The sequence below is a fragment of the Sturnira hondurensis genome, unplaced genomic scaffold (assembly GCF_014824575.4).
Source record: "Sturnira hondurensis isolate 20B ecotype Veracruz unplaced genomic scaffold, ASM1482457v3 Scaffold0015262, whole genome shotgun sequence".
Lineage (NCBI taxonomy): Eukaryota > Metazoa > Chordata > Mammalia > Chiroptera > Phyllostomidae > Sturnira > Sturnira hondurensis.
In genome coordinates, this window is record NW_028087893.1 from 942,809 (window position 1) to 959,748 (window position 16,940).

General features: G+C 58.9%; 2 protein-coding genes across 3 annotated transcripts; both read left to right on the top strand.

The window, feature by feature from the left end:
* The first annotated feature begins 2,114 nt into the window (after positions 1–2,114).
* EIF4E1B (eukaryotic translation initiation factor 4E family member 1B) lies at positions 2,115–5,400 on the top strand. The gene is made up of 6 exons (XM_037064510.1): positions 2,115–2,468; positions 2,790–2,885; positions 3,586–3,649; positions 4,311–4,424; positions 4,569–4,708; positions 5,068–5,400. Exons 1-6 carry the CDS (start codon positions 2,167–2,169, stop codon positions 5,234–5,236), a joined length of 885 nt encoding a protein of 294 aa, XP_036920405.1. The 5' UTR covers positions 2,115–2,166; the 3' UTR covers positions 5,237–5,400.
* A 1,465-nt stretch (positions 5,401–6,865) lies between these two features.
* On the top strand, positions 6,866–15,789 carry TSPAN17 (tetraspanin 17). 2 transcript variants are annotated; one of them, XM_037064431.1, is made up of 8 exons: positions 6,866–7,208; positions 10,463–10,513; positions 10,602–10,748; positions 11,537–11,707; positions 13,590–13,715; positions 14,427–14,474; positions 15,041–15,157; positions 15,245–15,789. In XM_037064431.1, exons 1-8 carry the CDS (start codon positions 7,122–7,124, stop codon positions 15,308–15,310), a joined length of 813 nt encoding a protein of 270 aa, XP_036920326.1. In that variant the 5' UTR covers positions 6,866–7,121; the 3' UTR covers positions 15,311–15,789. The 2 variants fall into 2 exon arrangements, with proteins under 2 accessions (XP_036920326.1, XP_036920327.1); XM_037064432.1 differs by having other exon boundaries at positions 11,606–11,707.
* The last annotated feature ends 1,151 nt before the right edge of the window (positions 15,790–16,940 follow it).

A 16,940-nucleotide genomic window follows, 5' to 3' on the forward strand; every position in this document is an offset into this window, starting at 1 on the left:
GGGGAAGCTGCGGAAAATGCTAATTCTCAGGCCGGAGCCCGGCGCCGAGGAGCCAGACTTGCAGCCACGGCCCTGCGGTCTGTTGAAGGCGCCCTGCAGGTGGCTCAGACCCAGGCACTGGGGAACTGCACCGAAGCTCCAGTTCAGGTGGCGGGCTCGAGGCTCCCCACCTGCGAGTCCCTTGCCTTCTGGGGTGCGTGACCTCTCGGGACGACCGGGCGTCTGGCTCCCTGGCAGACCTGGGCACGGGGCTGCCCGGAGTTTGCCGATCACCGCCTCCGGGCACACAGTCCGGTCCCAGGCACAAACCTAGCGCTTGGGGGAGGAAGGTCGAATGCATATTCGACCACCTGCCAGCCTCCAGGTGGTCCTGAGCTTCCCTGGGTGTGGGGTAGGGGAAGGGACTGCTCCCCTTTGAGATCTGGACCCCTAAAAGTGGCCGGGGGAGGGAGAGGAACCTTAAGGAACTCCGGGAGGCACCAGCCCCCTGAGGAAAACCGTGCTGGGAATCGGCCTTCACTCAGAACCACAGCTCCCTCCGCCCACCTTCCCTGCCTTCCCTTCCCAGTTCTTCCCTGACCCTGGAGGTAGCCCAGGTGATTTTTCTTTCTTTAAAAAGTTTTATTTTTTATTTTTAGAGAGGAAAGTGGAGAGAGAGGGAGAGAGAGGGAGACATTGGGTTGATATGTTCTCCACCTACGGGTGCATTCACTGGTTGATTCTTGTATGTGCCCTTACAGGGACTCAAACCCACAACCTTGAAATATCAGGACGATGCTCTAACCCCGGAGTGTCAGGCTCATTTTCATAGGGGGGAGCAGGGGAGTCCACATCAGCCTCCCGGTTGCCTTCAAAGGGCCGAATGTAACTTTAGGACTCTGTAAATGTAACTACCCCTTAACTAGGGGCAAGGAGCTAGGCGCTGCTGCCGGTGGAACCGAGGTGCCCAGCCACGTAAAACAAGGTGGAGGCCGGTTTGGCCCCAGGGCCTCGTGTTGGCCACCTGTGTTCTAACCAAATGAGCGAGGACCATCCTCAGGCGATTTCTATTGATTTCTGAATCAGGCCTTCTACGGGCTCTTTGTGTTTTACTTTATTTTAAAAATATTTTGTTTGTTTATTTTTAGAGGGGAAGGGAGGGAGAGAAAGAGAGGAAGAGAACCATCAGTGTGTGGTTGCCTCTTGTGCATACTTACTGGGACCCAGCCAGCAACCCAGGCATGTGCCCTGACTGGGAATCAAACCGGCAACCCCTTGCTTTGCAGGCTAGCACTCAATCCACTGAGCCACAGCCAGGGTGGCTTTTTGTGTTTTATATCATTTAACACTACAAGCTTCTGAGTTGTGTCTCATTAACCTTCCCATTTGACAGATGGGGAAATAGACTCCATGAGGTTCAATAAGTTGGCTGAGGTCAGGGCAGGGGGGATTTGAACACCAATTGTGTGGCACTGCCCTGGCCAAGCCGGGGGGCGGGGGGGATACTTGGACAGGCCAGCACTCCCAGAGGGGCAGCTGCAGTGGCAGTGGGTGGAGGACCTGTGGAGCCCAGTGTTGCCAGACCTTCCCACATTTTCAAGAGAAACCAGAAAAATGTGGATTTTTAATCCAGTCTCCCTGTTTCTGGAGGATTACTTCTACCACAAACTCAGACGCTTCCAGAGACCAGATAAATGCTTGTGTGAGATGACTTTGGTGGCCAAACTGAGGAGGTGAATGGCAGCAGAGACAGACAAGGATGCACCTGCCCTGTCCTGGCTGAGGGACTAATGTGACAAACATCAGTCACTGCTTCTGCCAGCTCTGGGACAGTCTGCTTTCCATTCAGCCCTCACAGCCCAGGGAGATGTGCAGTGTCGCAAGGGCAGACCCCTAGTGTTGATCCTGACCCCTGTCTCAGAGCCCCCCTCCCAGCCCGGGGCCAGCGTGATGTGGGCGGGGTTGAGTCTGCCTGGGCGCACCTGTCCCCAGCCCGAGCCTGCATGCAGAAGGTGCTCACCAAAGGCGTGCTGACCCCTCTCCCTCTGAGCACTTCCATGCTGGCTCCTCCCTCTGTGCAGCCCTGGGCAGGTGGGGCGTGATGTGGGCGGGGCACTGGTGGGTTAAAAGCCAGCAGCTGGGGGCTCTCAAGTGTTCTGTCCCTTTTGGAGCCCAGGCTGCTGCAGCATGGCTACTGCCAGTCCTGTAAGTCCGCCCACCTATCTCTCCTGCAGCAGGGACGGGACTCTCTGCCCCCCGCCCGCCCCAGCTGCTTTCTCAGGTCAGGCTGGGGAGGCTGAGGGTGAAGTCCTGAAGTGGGAGAAGGAGGAGAAAGAGGAAGAGGAAGAGGAGGCAGCACTAGCACCAGGAGAAGCGTCGATGAGAGAGAAGGCTCTGAACTCTCCCACCGGACTGCAGCCCCTTTGGAGGAGGGCCCGGGGCAGAGGCCCAGCGGAGGTCAAGGAGGAGCTGCACCCCCTGCAGAGCAGGTAGGGCATCCCCCTAGGCCTGGGACACCCCCTTCACCCTGACCCCAGTTCCTCACTGGGGAAGGCCCGAGCTGGCCTCAGACTTGGGTGCTGTTGCCCCTCCCAGCCTTAACCTCACTAGGGTTTTGGGTTAAATGCTTCCCCCTCTCCTCCAGTACCCTGGCCCTTCAGGGTAACTGAGTGCAGTCACCTTGGGAGGATGGTACCCCGAATCCTGCCCCCAGTTTGTCCTTACAGGGGTGAGACCACCCTGCCAGCCTAGTTGCTGCTGGGGGTGGGCACAGGGGCTGTCTACTTCTTCTTGACCACCCCTTCCCCCAGGTGGGCTCTGTGGTTCTTCAAGAATGACCGCAGCCGGGCCTGGCGAGATAACCTGCATCATATCACCAAGTTTGACACAGTAGAGGACTTCTGGGCGTGAGTGTCTACCCCTTGTGGCAGAGGCTGGGGCCGGGGGCTCTGAGCTCCGGACCATTCCCAGACCCCATCCCTCTTGACGGCTGCTTCCTGCACAGCTTTCCCAGCGCCCCCTGGGGCCTGGCAGCCTTAGGGAGGGCTGGGGCTTAGGGGGTTCTGCAGGGTGCACTGGGGTGGGCACAGGCCCCATGGAGCCTTCCTGGGACTTAGGGAGAAAGCCTGCAAAGTGGGAGAAGCAAGGAGTTGACCCCGACTCTGCTACTTCACGCTTTGTGATCCTGGGCAAGTTCCTTTCCCTGTCTGAGCTTGTCTCAACCACAAAGTGAGGATCAGGCTGCCTCAGAGTGTTCGTGGGGAGCCCTGGGGGGAACCTGAAAGGTACTTGCAAACCTTGGGGGGTGAGATGTCCTGGGGTACCAGCTGGAGGGGGCATCAGAAACAAACCCCCCACACTGGAGAGGGGTTTGTCTAAAAACCTTCCCTCTAGGCTGGGATGGTCAGGGAAGGCTCCTGGGATTTGAGGGTTTGGGTAAGTGAGGATGGGATTCCGCCTGGACTTACCAGTGTGATCAAAGGCTGGAGGCCTGAAGGTGGGGGGGGGAGTAGTGGGGGCTGGTAGGAAGTCGAGGAGACTGAGGCCAGTTGGAACTGGGCCCTAAAAAGCCTGGACTTGCAGCCTGGGATCGGGGACTCTCTCCAGGTTGTACAGTCACATCAAGCTGGCCAGCAAGCTCTCTGCAGGCTGTGACTACGCCCTGTTCAAGGTAAGCTCCGCTTCCTGCCGCCCAGGGTGCGAGGGTGGCGGGCATGGGGTCTGATTCCTTCCAGTGTCGGCTGCATCACTTCCTCACAGGGGGCTCAGGGTGGGGTGCCCAGGACAAGAGAGGAAACGCTGTAGAGAAGTTTGGACAAAGCGTCAGGCCTGAGTTGCACCCGGAAGGACTATTGGAGAGCCTGAAAAGTGGGGGGACAAAAAAGGAGCCCAGGTTTCTGGCCTGGGTCAGAATTGCCCACGGACACTGCTCATTAAGGCCCAGACTAGCTCCAGGGGGCGCTGGCCCAGCAGATATGTATGGGGGTAGGGGGTGGGGGGATCCTGACATCAACATCCTAGAGATTTCCCAGGTGAACTTGTACCAGCCAAGCTTGGGGTACCTGGCACAGGCCCCACTGGGATTGCCCAGGAGCTTCGCTAATTACCCCCATTCGAACCCTCCTCTTAAGGAATTCTGCTCTGTCACATATGAAAGGCTGTGACAGGTGACACATGTTGAGGCCCCAGACCTGCCTGTGCTGAGGGATGGAGGCGAGAGAGAGCCTGGCCCATGAGGCCTCCTGAGGGGCAGCAGCAGCACCTGGGAGGAGGTGGCTAGGCCCCCACTTCCCTCTGAACAAAGGCAGCTGACTTGCCCTCTGGCCTCCCAGGATGGCATCGAGCCCACGTGGGAAGACACCCGGAATAAGCGGGGTGGCCGCTGGCTGATCAGCCTCGCCAAAGAGCGGCGTCACATCGAGCTGGACCGCCTGTGGCTGGAGACAGTGAGTGGAGGGGCTGGGCGGGAGGGTCCCACGAAGGAAGGGGCAGGGCTGGTACCGGGCTGGTGGTGGCAGTGGTCTCCAGTGTGGGGGGTGCAGTGCCTGGGCCACAGCTGGAGGTCTCATTGCCTCCCCTTTTGGCCCTAGCTGATGTGTCTCATTGGGGAGAGCTTTGAGGAGTTCGGCAGGGAGGTGTGTGGGGCTGTCGTCAACATCCGGGCCAAGGGAGACAAGATCGCGGTGTGGACAAGAGAGGCAGAGAACCAGACGGCCGTGCTCCACATCGGGTGAGGGTGGCCCCGGCAGGGGTGGGCTGGGGCTCTTCTGGGGGAGAAGGTGAAATGGAGGTGGTTTGGTCTGCAAGGGGGAGACCTCTGGAACTCTCCCTGCCGCCTCTCCCTTCTGCCTTACCCACATGTATAAAGGCTTCAGGGTCTAGATTTCAAAACACTTCTAGCAGAACTTTCTTTTGCTTGTTTGTCACATTAGTCCTATTTTGGGTTTCCACCTGGCTCAAGCACGGCATTGGGAGGGCCTTGGGCTGGAAGCAGCCTAGGGGCTCTGAGCAGAGGCCCCAAGGTCCCAGGTTATCTCCAGGCCCCGCTGCTGCCTGCCTGTCTCATTTCCTTGCCTGCTCACCCCTCAGGCGTGTCTACAAAGAGCGTCTGGGACTCTCGACAAAGACCATCATTGGGTACCAGGCCCATGCAGACACAGCTACCAAGAGCAACACCCTGGCCAAGAACAAGACCCTGGCCAAGAACAAGACCTCGGCCGAGGGCAACACCCTGGCCGAGAGCAAGTTTGCGGTGTGAGAGAGCCTGGGCTCCATTGCCCATTCCACACCTCTGAGCCCCCGACCACTGCGTGGGGAGGTCCCAGGCAGGCCTGGGGTGAGGGCTGAGGGCTGCTCCGCACCTGGTCTGGAGTGAACATGAACGCTCTTTAACACTCGTTGGGGCCCAGGCCTAGGGGCTGTTCTGTGGGGGGTGGGGGGTGCTCATGTATGTGTATGTGTGTGTATGCAGGCTGAGGACCCAGGGCAGCAGAAAGGTGGAGGGAACCCCTGGGTTTCCTTGTTTCACCCAGGAGTGGGGGTGGGGGGTGGGGGGATAGGTCACTGGGTGCAGGAGGGTTCAATGACAAGCAGGTAGAAAGACGACAGGAGCAAAGCCTATGATCCCGTATTCACTCTGCATCTACCTGGGACTGGGGAAGGGGGCTAGCTCAGGGGCCTGAGGGCTAAACCCTCTATTCCAGGGGAGTGTGGGCTCAAGGCCACTGCCACTCTGAGAACTGTAGTTCAGGGGCAGGAGTAGAGGCCTCTCCCCTTGGTGGTCACTCTGCTGAAAAACCTTTGTGGATAGCCTCTTGGAGCCCACCCCGAACCCCCTACCTTCCTGGAGTAGGGCTGTGCCCCTCTCCTGGAGGCTTAGAGGCAGAACAACAGCATCTCACAGAGGAGGCATATGAGGGGAGCTGAGGAGGGAGACAGCACCTGTGGTCTCTCCCTCTTCCCTCAGCTGTGGTCTGGGTTGTCTGGGCTTCCTGGCCGCAGGGCGGGGCTTAAGGGCTTAAGTGGAGGTAGGTAGACGAGGCCCCGCCCAGGAGAGTAGAATGGTGATCCGGCCTCAACTTGGACCTGCTAGATGCCGATTAACTTGATGAAGCTGAAACAAGACACTCTGTTCTAAATAAATACTCTTTTGAACAAAACTGGAATGGTTTTTAAGGAGGGCTCTAACATTGAGTATGATTCATTTCCTTCAGAAACTGGATCTGGCCCAGTTCTCCCTGGGAGGGGTCCGTGCGTGACTCCCAGGTACCCAGGAGCCCAATCAGGCCCAAGCCGGGATGGGGAAGAGTGATAAAACTGGGGGGCTACCAGCGCCAAAAGGGTTTGAGCCAGGGGGTGGGGCGTGTGCCCCTAGAAAAACTGAAGGGGCAGGGAGCAGCTGGCGTGGCATTCACAAGACCCAGGAGTCGCACGGCCCGAGTCTGAGCCAGTACAGGAAGGGCTGAATTTCTGGAGAGTGGGCCGCGTGTCTGATTGGGCTCCGCTGTAATAAAACGTCTGCACGTGTGTTAAGAACGCGAGTGAATCACCATCCCCATCTGCTCACCAGCGCAGTAACTGCTCTCCAGAGATGAGCTCCCACAGCAAGGGCGGGGCTTGCGGTCCAAGGGCGCGGGTTCAGAGCCTCGCAGGGTGGGGGGAACTGGGGAGTCCTTCACGCCCGCAGCTCCCGCTCCGCGCTCGGTTAGCGAGCGCCACAGTCCTGACTGTAGAACGCCGGAGCGCTCTCTGTGGAGGCCTGCGTGCCGGGGCAGCGAAGCCGGGGGCGGGGCGCCGAGGTGTCTTGGGGCGGGGCGGGGCCGTGGTCAGGGGCGGGGCTCCGCCGGGGGGTTCGAAGGCCCCAGTGAGTCGCGCTGCGGGGCGGAGTCCCGGGCGGGGGCGGAGGCAGAGCCAGGCCTAGGGGCGGAGGTGCTCCGAGGGTACCCGGCGGGCTCAGAGCTCGGCAGCCCTGGAGTCGGGGGCTGTCCCTACGGGGCGGGCGGGGCCCGACGGGGCTTGTGTGGCCTTGGCCATGAAGCCGCAGCCCCCGGGCTAGGCCCCCGGCGGCTCTAGCCCAGGGCTGCCCGCGGAGGGCTGGGCCGGGCCTCAGCTCAGGGTACTCAGTCGGCGGGTGGCCGCTCACCATGCCCGGCAAGCACCAGCACTTCCAGGAACCCGAGGTCGGCTGCTGCGGGAAATACTTCCTGTTCGGCTTCAACATTGTCTTCTGGGTGAGCGCGGGGCGGGTTCAGGGCCCTGTGCTGGGGGTGCTGGGAGAAGGCGGTTCAGTCTCCCACTGAGGGGAGACCACTCCCAGCCACCAGGGCTTAGGACGGTTTCCCTACTGCTTCCTGCCACTCCTACCTGCCCGCCCAACGCCCAAGACCACTGGAGGGAACTATGGGGAAGCACAGATTGCAGAGGGATGGGTCCCAGCCTCCGGGGACACGGTGTAGTGAAAGGGGTCTTCCTGTGTCTTCCTAAGGCTCTGCAGGGGAGTCGGAGTGTTTTTTTTTTGAAGGCCCCAGGGGCACGCGTGGTGCGATTGGCCCTCCCTCCTGCCCAACTCACTTTGATACCGAGAGGTATGGGGTGCACGCTGAGCCCCAGCCCTGGCTTAGGGAGGAGAGTGCCGAGAAGGAAAAGGCCAGTCCCCTTGCCCCTCCAGCACCTGAGCCTGCGCCTTGCCTTTAGTTCTGGCAAAGGGGGCTGGGTCAAAGCCCTTCCACTTCCAGCCCCGTACTGGGAGGCTTCCGCTCCAACGGCGTCCCTATTTAGAGACCTGGGGGACGACCTCCCCTATCTAGAGGCTGGGAGCTGGCCCTTGGGGAACAGCATTCTACATTCCACAGCTGTCCAACCCCGGACTCCAGGGCGGGGCTGCCCCTGTCCTGAGGAGGGAGCTGCTGGTGCCCCTCCCAGGGTGGCATCTATGCCCTCGGGCCTGCCAAGTCATCTCTTCCTCCTCCCTCCCCCATCTCATCTCTCCAAAGCTGCCTGCTGCCTCTGCAGTCTCGGCTCCTGCTGCCTTGGTCCAAACGCCAGGCCCACTCAGTTCTGTTCGGCAGGCCTCCGTGGCGCTGCCCTCTCCCGGTGTGCTGCCTGTGCAGTCCCCCACACTCGGTGTGCTGTGGCTCCAGCTGTGCACAGCTCCCGGAGGGTGTGGGGTCTGCACAGACTCTCCTGGTGGGGGGGAGGTCTGGAGGCCTGTGGGTACAGGCCCATCTGTGAGATGGACAAGTCACTTCTCTCTGGGCTTCCTACCCTGGGCGAGGGTGATAATGAAGCTTGCCCTCTGGGTTAGGCATATCAAATGAACTATAATTTACTGTATTCTTGAAGCTACATTATTATTATCTACATTTTGTATATAAGGGAGCAGGCCCAGAGAAGTTCAAGTCATTTCACCTAGAGACACACATCCACTAAGTGCAAGGCCAAGGTGACAGCCCAGTGGGCTGTGTGGGGAGGTGAGGCAGAGCACAGAGCAGAGGGAGCCCTCGGATGCTGAGGGGAGACAGACAGGAGGGACCCGGGCTTGTTCCAGAGCCTGGGGCTGAGGCAGAGTTTGAGTTCTATGTTGGGGGCAGTGGGGGCTTCAATGCTGGTGATGGGTCTATTCTGTCTTTTGTATTAGAGGCTGAACTGGGGGGGCATGAGGGGCAGGGGTTGGAGGTAGGGAGACCAGGGAGAAGGCCTGGGGCAAAGTTGGGGTCCTGGTGGGGGGAGGAAGGCTCCAGCGGAAGTTATAAGGTTGGATTGATAGGACCAGGCCACTTGGGGTGGGGGGTAGAGGGTTTCAGGTTTGGGTCGAGGTGGCCTAAGGGAGGTGCCCATGAAACAGGCCCAGAGTTGTTTTGTTTTCATGGAAAGCAGATTCCGGTATTGCCCTGCTCATCATCTTCCAGTGGTTTCTCACTAGAATACAGTCCAGACTCCTTCCCATGGCCTTCAGCACCCTTCATGGTCTGGCCTTGCCTCCTTCAGTTTGGCCCTTGCACAACAGAAATTGACCTAGCCTTGGGGCCTTTGCCAGTTTCTCCCCCTGGAATTCTCTTCTCCTCCCTGTACCTTTCCATCATTTCAAGCACAGCTAAAATGTCATCCCTTTCCCTAACTAAAGCCCACCCCAGTCACCCTCTTCGCTCCCCACTGCGTCACCCTGTTTGATTTTCTCTAAAGGATCTTTTGGCCACTGACATTACCTCTTTTGCTCACTGTGGATTTCCCCCACTGGAGTGTAAACTCCACGAGGGCTGAGAGCTAGCTCTCCTATCTGCTGATGTGTCCCAGCATCTGGAACAGAACCTGGGACGTGGAAGTGTCTGCAGTTCAGTGTCTGGAGCCACGGAGAGGCTTGGGTGATGATCCAGGGGGTGTCAGTGACATCAAGGGATGGAAAATGTGCATGAAGGGGAGGAAGGGCTGAAGGCTGATGTGGGAACCAGTGGGTGGTGGGTGTGGCCATAGGTGTGGGTCATGTGCATGGGGTGGGTGAAGCAGAGGAGCTGGGAGGGAAGCCGAGAAGGGACAGGTCAAAGATGGTGTTGAGTTCGTCATTGAGGGGTTCAGGAAAGAGAAAGTGGAGGTGGTAGCCTGTCTAAAGGCCATGGGTGGGTCAAGTGGGATGAGGCAGGAGAAGTGATGTTTGGTTTCACATCCCAGACCCAGTGTAGGGGAGACAAAGACATTTCTAAAGAGAGTACAGCAGTGGGAGGAGCCTGGGCTTAAAGGTGGGTGGAGTTGGCAGAGGCTAAGCCCTGAGAGGAAGGAGCCTGTAGAGAAAGGGTCGGCGGGGGACAGGGGGAGGTCTGAAGAAGTGGGCTCTTGGCCTTGGTGTTGGGCAGGAGGAACTTCATGGATCTGTCTTGCTCAGGGCCAGACAGTGGCCTTGATATCCAGGTCTTTTCCCAGTAAGGACTGATGGCAGGATGGTGGGTGGAGATCAGAAGGCCCAGGCAGAGCTGCAGCTGCAAGGTTTCTAGGAGACGGCCCCTGGCCGAAGCTGAGGCCCTGCAGCTGGGTCCTGCTTCCGTCAGGATTCCTCTTCGTGCAGGGACTTGGTTTTGAGCTCTGAGGATGGAACTGGATAGAGCGTTGCAGGGCAGCTGAAGGGCAACAATTGGGAGGGGTCAAGGCCAGGAGCCTTGAGCCCTAGCATGGGCTGGGGCAGGAGGAGAGGCTCAGGACATTTGTCAGGATTGTCTTGATGGCCCTCTGTTCCAGTTCTGGGCTCCAGGAAGAGGCCCTGATGTCCATCTCAGGGCTCGGCGGTGTTTAATCTTCCAGGCTGTGTGCTGTGGGGAGGACCCACTGAGATGTGTTCTCGGGAAGGTGGAAAGGATCCTGAATCCTATTTACAGCCCTTCACCCCTTTCCTTTCTCTCTCTCTGAAGACCCTGAGTACTGAGGGAGGGAGGCTTTCTTGGGGGTGAAGCAAGATGCTGGTGCTCCAGCTCTCAACCCTTTGCTTCTGCTCTTGCAGATGCTGGGAGCCCTGTTCCTGGCCATTGGCCTCTGGGCCTGGGGTGAGAAGGTGAGATGGGGGGCTAGGGCGTGGGACTGCCACATGTCAAAGCCGAGGGAGGACCAGCATCCCCACTTGCCTCTGCTCTCCGGCACAGGGCGTTCTCTCCAATATCTCCGCGCTGACAGATCTGGGAGGCCTTGACCCCGTGTGGCTGTTCGTAGTGGTCGGAGGGGTCATGTCGGTGCTGGGTTTTGCTGGCTGCATTGGGGCCCTCCGGGAGAACACCTTCCTGCTCAAGTTTGTGAGTGCCCCCTTCTTAGATCCACTGGGGACCCCAACCTCTTCCTACCCGCTTCTTGTATATAATTTATGCCTAATAACAGGTACTTTTATTATGTTATGGCAATAAATATCAGATTTGTATCATGTATATTTATAAGATTCTTTCTTTTGTAAATGACTGAAAATCAGTGACCTAAGCATAAAAGGGTATTTATTGACTCAGTAAGAAAAGCCCACGGGTGTGCCGACTGCCGGCACATTCTGGTCCGGGGACCGCCACAGTGTCATTTGGCCTGGTTTCTGTTTCTTGGTTCTGTTCCTCTCGGTCAATTCCATTCCCCGTAGCGTCAAAGGATGCCCAGGAGTTGTAGGTGCTGGCTTCACATTGTCCTGCTAGGAACTCCTACTGGAGGCTGAGGCTCTTCTCAATCATTCTGCCAGAGTCCTTTAATAGCACCCCCTTGGTTCTGATTGGCCATGTCTGGACCAATCCCCATGGCCCTGGGGGAGGTAGCATTCCGATTGGTGAACTCCTGGCGCATGCCCAGTTCTCTATCTGGGAATGGAGAAAGGTGATGACTCCAGCTGAGCCACAGAAATTAAAGGTGTATGTGGAGGGTTGTTTCTCAAAACAAAACAAAAACAAACAAACAAAACAGGTGATTACCAGAGGAAGCAGAAAGGATGGGTAGGTAAGGACAGCACTGTTTTACCAACATAAACAACACTAAAATTATAGAAGGTGGGGACTGTGCTCCCCCGGGCTCTGCATCTCCGACGCCCACTGTCTGTATGCCTCCACCCCAGTTCTCAGTGTTCCTCGGCCTCATCTTTTTCCTGGAGCTGGCAACAGGGATCCTGGCCTTTGTCTTCAAGGACTGGATACGAGACCAGCTCAACCTCTTCATCAACAACAATGTCAAGGCCTATCGGGACGACATTGACCTCCAGAACCTCATTGACTTTGCTCAGGAATACGTGAGTCCAGCGTCTAGCACTGGCTACCACCTGCAGGAGGCACCTGCTGGGCAGATGAGTGAGGGAGCAAGTTCATTGTGTGCTAGGACCATTTCCTTGCCCATTCCTGCCAGGCAGGCCCCAGGAAGAGAGCCAGGCTTTGTCCTTTCTGAGGGAAGCCCGCCCTGTGGGTCCTCCTGAGCCTAGTCCTGCAGGGAAACAAGGCTGGGAATAGAGGCCAGAGATTCCAGACTGGCAACTCCTAGGCCAGGGCTTGTGCCACACTTAGAGTAGGAATAACAATCTAGATTCCTGCCCTGGCTGGTGTGGCCCAGTGGATTGAGTGCCAGCCTGTGGACCAAAGGGTTGCTGGTTTGATTCCCAGTCTAGGGCACATGCCTGGGTTGTGGGCTGGGTCCCCAGTGTGGGGTGTGTGAGGGGTACCCATACATTGACGTTTCTCTTCCTCTCTCCCTCCCTTCTTCTTTCTAAAAATAAATAAGTAAAATCTTATATATATTCCTCTTCTACAAGACTCTGGGCCCACAGTATTGGCCGGGCTGCTTTGTGGCCACCCCCTTTGCTAGTATGGGAACTCTGTTTGCCACTGCCCCGTTCACTCTGTATTTTATTATACCCGTGGGCCCTCTTCTCTCATTTATATTATTTGTGTGAACTCTGAACATATTAGATTTTTAGACTCCCGACAGAAGCTCTGTCCCCAAGCTTAAACACCCACCTCTGTGAAGAAGCAGTCAGTGAACAGCTTGCAAAACCCTTGACACCTCACACCTGCAAGTTCTCCTGCTCACACAGTGCCGCCCGCGCACACCCACTTACACGGTCATTCTCTTTTGGTGCCGCCCACATAGTCTGCTCTGGGATCCAAAGGTGAGCCAGCCAGAGCTGGTGTCTGCTTCGAGCAGCTCTTAGCCTGGGGCTAGGCAGACACATAGCTGGGTCGTTAAGATGTGGTTTGTTCATTCAACATGGAATTGCTATAGGTTTATTGCGTGCCAGGCCCTGGGGAGTCTGTGGTGAGAAAAGTGGGGGTCTGTTCTCCTGGGGGTGGCTGTCTGGGACAAGAGGGAGGTAGGTGCTCCCCAGTGGGAGCAGCAGGTGCCAGGCAGGGGGGAGCAGGCAGGCAGAGGCAGGCTGTGCACACAGAGCCACACATACCTCCCTCCCCGGCCTTGGCCCACGGGGCCTACTTGTCTGTTGCTGAGCTGGGTCCCATAAGGGCTGGCTCTCCAGCAGCCGGTGCTGCTTCAGTGGGTTAAGGCTGCACGCTCCTGCCTCCCCTGCCAGGTCGTGAGCTCCTTGCTTCGTCAGAGCCCCACAGGTGCCATTGACCCACTCAGGGGGGCAGCCCATGATGTTCTGAGTAGGGGAGAAGGGGATGGGTGCTGACCACCGCCTTTATGAAGGGCAGTGGGAGGGTTATGAGGCTGGCAGGACTGCCCTCCTGCCACTGTAGGAAGGAAGAGGAATCTTTTTAAAATCTCCGGTGAGTGTGGGGAGATGTAGTTAGTGGAGCCTCTCCCCATGGGGCCAGCCTGGCCTGACACCCACCCCTCAGGGTATCCTGCAGGAAGTCACAGTTCTTGGGCCAATGTCCTTTCCCCACTCCTTCCTTTTTCAGTCCCTCTTGGGTTAGGGGGATAAGCTCAGGAGCCCCTTTCCACTATCCCCTGCTTCCATCAACCTGGGCTGGAGCCTAGAGCTGCTCTGAGGGCCCTAGACCCTGGCCTGGTCTCTCTACTGGGGGGCAGTGGGGAGGGGCCCACCCTCCTGGCTGCTTCTATGCCCCTTCCCAGCCTGGTCCTGTCTCTACAGCCCCAGCCTGTCCCCAAACAGACTGTGCCTGGCTTACCTGGGTCTCTCCCTTCCCCAACTCCTCCAGTGGTCTTGCTGCGGAGCCCGAGGGCCCAACGACTGGAACCTCAATATCTATTTCAACTGCACTGACTTGAACCCGAGCCGGGAGCGCTGCGGGGTGCCCTTCTCCTGCTGCGTCCGAGACCCTGCGGTAAGTGGGGCCTGGGGAGGGGTGGAGGGCATTTCGGATTGCGGGCCCAGTCGGGGGCAAGCCCACCACAGGGCTGCCTGGCCCCTCTCTGGGGCCTGTGTGTGTTGGAAGGAAGTCACTTTATGCGGGCCCCCCACCAGCCTGGGGGGCTTGTGTCTGAGACCTGTAGGGGGAGCAGGAGCTGTGCCTCTTCAGCAAAGCCTGTCTCTGATTATAGCAAGACGGCAGTTGCTGGCCCTTGGGTGCAGGGCCCGGCCCACCGAGCTCTGGGCACCTTGTGTTCTCAGCTAAATACAGCCCAGGCAGTGCCTGCTCCTGACCAACCTGAAGGCTTTCTGGGGGCCGGGGTTGGGCCCTCCCTCAGTCCTGGGTGTGTGTGGCAGGGCCCCCAGGCTGCAGCCAGCCGCCCTACCCCTGGGCCATTGTACTGGGGTGGCTGCCTCCAGGGCGGAAACTTCTCAGAGTGACCTCGTGGCAGTCACAGCTCACCCCAGACGCTGAGGGCCAGTGTTCTTTCCATTCTTGGAGCGCGAGAGCAGGCAGGACTCTGAAGTGGGGGAGCATCCGAGCTGGTGTGCCGCCGCACACCCGGCGTCAGGCAGAGGGGCGCACGGCCCCAGAAAGCCTGGAGAAGCCGCAGCCGTCACAGAGCTGGGTGCCGTGGGCCCGAGGGTGCCCCTCATCTGTGGCTCTTTGCCTGTGTTTCCTCAGGAAGATGTTCTCAACACCCAGTGCGGCTACGATGTCCGGCTCAAACTGGTGAGAGGAGTGGGGACCGGGTGGGGAGCTCTGGGATGAGAAGGAGCCCCAGAAGCTCCTTCGAAGGCCTTAGTGATCTGTGGGGAGGGTTTAGTGATCTTCGAAGGCCTTAGTGATCTGCTGGGTCCTCAGAACTGTCCCGGCACTCAGGCCAGGCGCGGGGGCAGTGGGCGGTGGGCACGGACACAGCTGCCTGTGCTCATTCCTATCCTTCGTGGAGCACCCACTGGGCACCCAGCCGTGTCCCAGACATCGGCCACACCCCCCAACACAGACAGAGCCCTGTCTCTCAAGGAGCCCCCGCTCCAGTGGAGGGAGGGCAGGAAGCTCATCGGTGAATAAGGGTGAGCAGCAACATGACGGTTTCAGCTGAGACCTGGGGAGAAAATAAAGGAAGGAGGATGGTGGGATTGGGGCTGAGCTGTGAGACAGGCCCCCAGAGGAGCAGGCCTCTGTGCTGAGAGCCACCCAGGGGGCGCAGCCAGCCACGTGGAGGCCTGCGGTGGGCACGGTGAGCCCAGGCCCAGGCGGGTGGCTGAGCCGAGCCCCGTCCCCGGGTGTCCCAGGAGCTGGAGCAGCAGGGCTCCATCCACACAAAGGGCTGCGTGGGCCAGTTCGAGAAGTGGCTGCAGGACAACCTGACCGTCGTGGCCGGGGTCTTCGTGGGCATCGCCCTGCTCCAGGTACCCGGGTGCTCACGTGCCACCCCATGCCCTCACCCCAGGCCGCCCCGCCAGTGGCCTCTCTTTCACCTCCTCTTCCTCTTACAGATCTTTGGCATCTGCCTGGCCCAGAACCTCGTGAGTGACATCAAGGCAGTGAAGGCCAACTGGTGAGGCTGCCACATGGGCCACGGCTGCCCGCCCGGCCTACCCAGGGACCCGCCACTGTGTCATGGTGGGCGAGGCTGCAGGAGGCATTTCTCCTTGGACCAGAGCCCCGCACGGGGCCCACAGAAAGCTGCCCACCCACGCCTGGGCTGCCTGTCCTGGAGCTGTGTGTGTGTGGCGCACACGGAGTTGCTGTCTGCTCTGAGTGTGTGGTGGGCTCTCCGGGGGACTAGCAAGAGCATAGGCAGGGACACACCTCTCTGCATGGGGGTACAGGGAAGGCGTGGGGCCTGCTGTGGCCTCACACAGCCTCTGAGGTCTTCTCTGTTGTTACCTGGGACCTTGACCTTCCCAGGGGCCCACTTCAGCCTCCAAGTGTCAGACTCTGAAACGAGTCCAGGAGTTTTCTCTCCCTTGCTTGCCTCTCAGGATCAAACATGATGATGGCTACAAACTACTCAAATAAACAAAACCTTGAAAACCACTGGCTCCCACCCACTCTGGCTCTGTCAGCGGTGGGGCATCTGGCCGGGACCCACCCTGCTGTTTTCTGCAGGCTGGGGTATGAACTCGTTTGAGCCAAACTTTAAAACTCTGTACAGTTCACATGAAAGTCCCTATTCGGCCCCAGCGGCTCTGCAGCGGCAGCCTTTCCTGGAGCACACGCTCTTCGGCTGGGGCCCCACCTGCTCCCTCTGCCCTGCGGACCCTGTGGGCTGTGTGTCGGCCTTGCCCACCTCTGGGGTCTCTGCCCCGCCGGCACCAGGAGGCTGCTGTGACCAAGCCTGGAGGGAACTGTGGGATGTGAAGAATGGAGGCTGGACCCTGCTCTGAAGAGGCCAGGGAGGAGGGGTGACCCTGCTGGGGACTGAAATGGGTGCCACTGGGCCCAAGACGGTGGCTCAGAGGTGGGGCGGAGATCAAGAAGGTTTTGGGAAGGCAGTAGCTGGAAGCCCAGAGCTGGGCACCCGTGAGGGTGAGGAGCCTAGTTGAGGGGGTCGTCCATGATTGGCTCCTGGGCTCGTTCCTTGGAATCAAGTTCAAAACCTTCCCAGTGACTTGCAGAGCTGCCTCGTGGCCACCAGAGGCCGCACCAGTACCACATTCCCTGCTACTGGCTCTCTCGGGCAACCTCAGCAGGTGCATCGAGTGCCTGGTGCATCCACCCTGCTTACTAGTGCTTCGGGCTTTGGCGAACCTGAAAGCTTCACAAGGAGCAAACTGGCTCAGACCCAGGAGGCTCTGGCTGCTCTTCCGAGCCGCGCCCCTTGTCAGCTGCACAAAGGGGTGTGTGTGTGTGCAGGGACGGCTGCACCCCTTCTGGGCTGCCCTGTGTGGCTGGTCCCCAGACGTCAGACTCCGCTGTCCTGAGGGCCTGGTAGGGCATGTTCCAGACAGATGCAGTGGGCCTATGAGCAGGGAGGTTTTTGCAGCGTGACTTGGACTTTCCCGTTGTCACCGAAGACACACACCGACCGTTGCTTTGTGATGGGAAGTATTTGCACGAACAAGTTGGTAATGGCAACTGGCTTGAGAGACACTTGGGTATGGTGGGGGTCACGGCAGAGTGCAGGCCCCCACCTGCAGTTGGGGGCTGTCACTAAGCTGCAGCTCGCTGCTCTGAAGTAAGAACGGA